Source organism: Sciurus carolinensis, chromosome 7, assembly GCF_902686445.1.
Source record: "Sciurus carolinensis chromosome 7, mSciCar1.2, whole genome shotgun sequence".
NCBI lineage: Eukaryota > Metazoa > Chordata > Mammalia > Rodentia > Sciuridae > Sciurus > Sciurus carolinensis.
In genome coordinates this window covers 149330411-149331884 of record NC_062219.1, presented here as the reverse complement: position 1 = coordinate 149331884, position 1474 = coordinate 149330411, and the positions used below count along the sequence as shown (strand labels likewise).

The window sequence follows — 1474 nt, the reverse complement described above, 5'->3', positions numbered from 1 at the left end:
ATAAAGTGATAGTGACCTGGTAGCATGCAAATACTTCAGGCTGGAGAGGTGTATTTGCTCTTGATGAATGTACACATAAAAAATTCCTGTGACGTTTGCCTCTAAAATGAATGTATGAATGTATGAATGTATGATTATATGATTAATAATTTAAAGTGAAATATAAACATAAGGGCAATTTAAACACTGGCATTAATCTATAGGAGTCAGTTCAAGGTCAGTGATTGGAGAGCTATAAAAAAAAAATTGAGGTAAATCTTTAGGAAGCCACCCTGTGCCTATACATCTGAAGATCCAGGCTTGACTTCCACTCCTGCTGAATCCGATTTGGAAAAGGATGTATATCATCCATCACACATCTGTTTCAAACAGCCTGTTTCTAAAATTATACATCTCTTTACAAACAAACATCAAATATTAACAGATAAAAGACGCCATTGAGTTGGGCTCCAAAGTCTGCTGTTTTCACAGCCACCGAATACATATTTTAAGGCATCATTTTTAATCTTGGAACTTTAAGAACATCTTCTTTGTTTTAAATGGTTTTATGTCTCCATTTCCATCTTCCTTTGTAATTGGCATGGTCTCTCTTCTTGGCAAACTTTTTCCAATTGTCTCCACCAAAGTCTTGTATCTTCTAGCCATTTCCTCATCTGATACATCACACTTTACTACTTTGACTTTATTTTCTTCCTCTACTTTGCTCTTAGCATTCATCTGAAGCATCAATTTCTCAACTTTGGGATTAAATCCTCTGAAAGATATTCTTCCATAGAGAAGATCTTCCCATAACAAGAAACTCTGCTCCTCTATTGTGACACTCTCTTTCTCTTTAAGCTCTGACAAATCCAAGTACCAGTGCTCTTCACTGATGATCTTCTCTTCTTCCTCTTCTAGTTGTTTCTTGGTTTCTGAGTCCAGCCCCCTTTGCATGAACTTCATGCGCAGCATGGACAACTTGGTCTTGCATTTGGCCGCCATGTTGGCTCTGGCTGCAAGCCTCGCTCACCAGCCAAGAATGTCTTCTAAGTTCTATCTTCTGGAAAATAAAAGAGGAAGGAGCACTGATTGAATTTATTCCCCACCTATATTAAACCAGAAAATAAGTATTTTCCTGTGTAAATATGAAAGGAAATAAAAATTTCCACATTCAGGAGATCCATTTTAGCAAAAGCATGACCTTATTGCCAAGCCCTTCAGAAGAATAAGACTTTACTGTTGTTTATATTTCTAGCCAGAAAGTTAGGACAGGAAGGCCATCTGTCACCAGCCAGATAGAGATGCCCAAGTTGACTTTGTTCACAATACTTAGTGTCTCAGAAAGAATACCTACAAGTTCTACTTATTAGTTTAGTTTAGACCCAAACTAAGTTGGTTAAGTTAATTTAGTAACTTAACAGTAATGCCTCATGTAGTATTTGATAAATTTCTCCATTTCCCTCTGGAGTGTGAGCCATCCCAAGGTACCCTGGGG

The 1474-nt window shown here is 37.3% G+C and overlaps 1 protein-coding gene across 1 annotated transcript; it reads right to left on the bottom strand.

Annotated features, from left to right (window-relative positions):
• Positions 1–501: 501 nt before the first annotated feature.
• On the bottom strand, positions 502–981 carry LOC124988821 (M-phase phosphoprotein 6-like). Its single transcript, XM_047558599.1, has one exon. The coding sequence runs from the start codon at positions 979–981 to the stop codon at positions 502–504; it is 480 nt and encodes a 159-aa protein (XP_047414555.1).
• Positions 982–1474: the final 493 nt, after the last annotated feature.

Bases quoted from the DNA above. Each gene is read 5' to 3' on its own strand.
- LOC124988821 (XM_047558599.1), bottom strand. From the start codon at position 981: ATGGCGGCCAAATGCAAGACCAAGTTGTCCATGCTGCGCATGAAGTTC.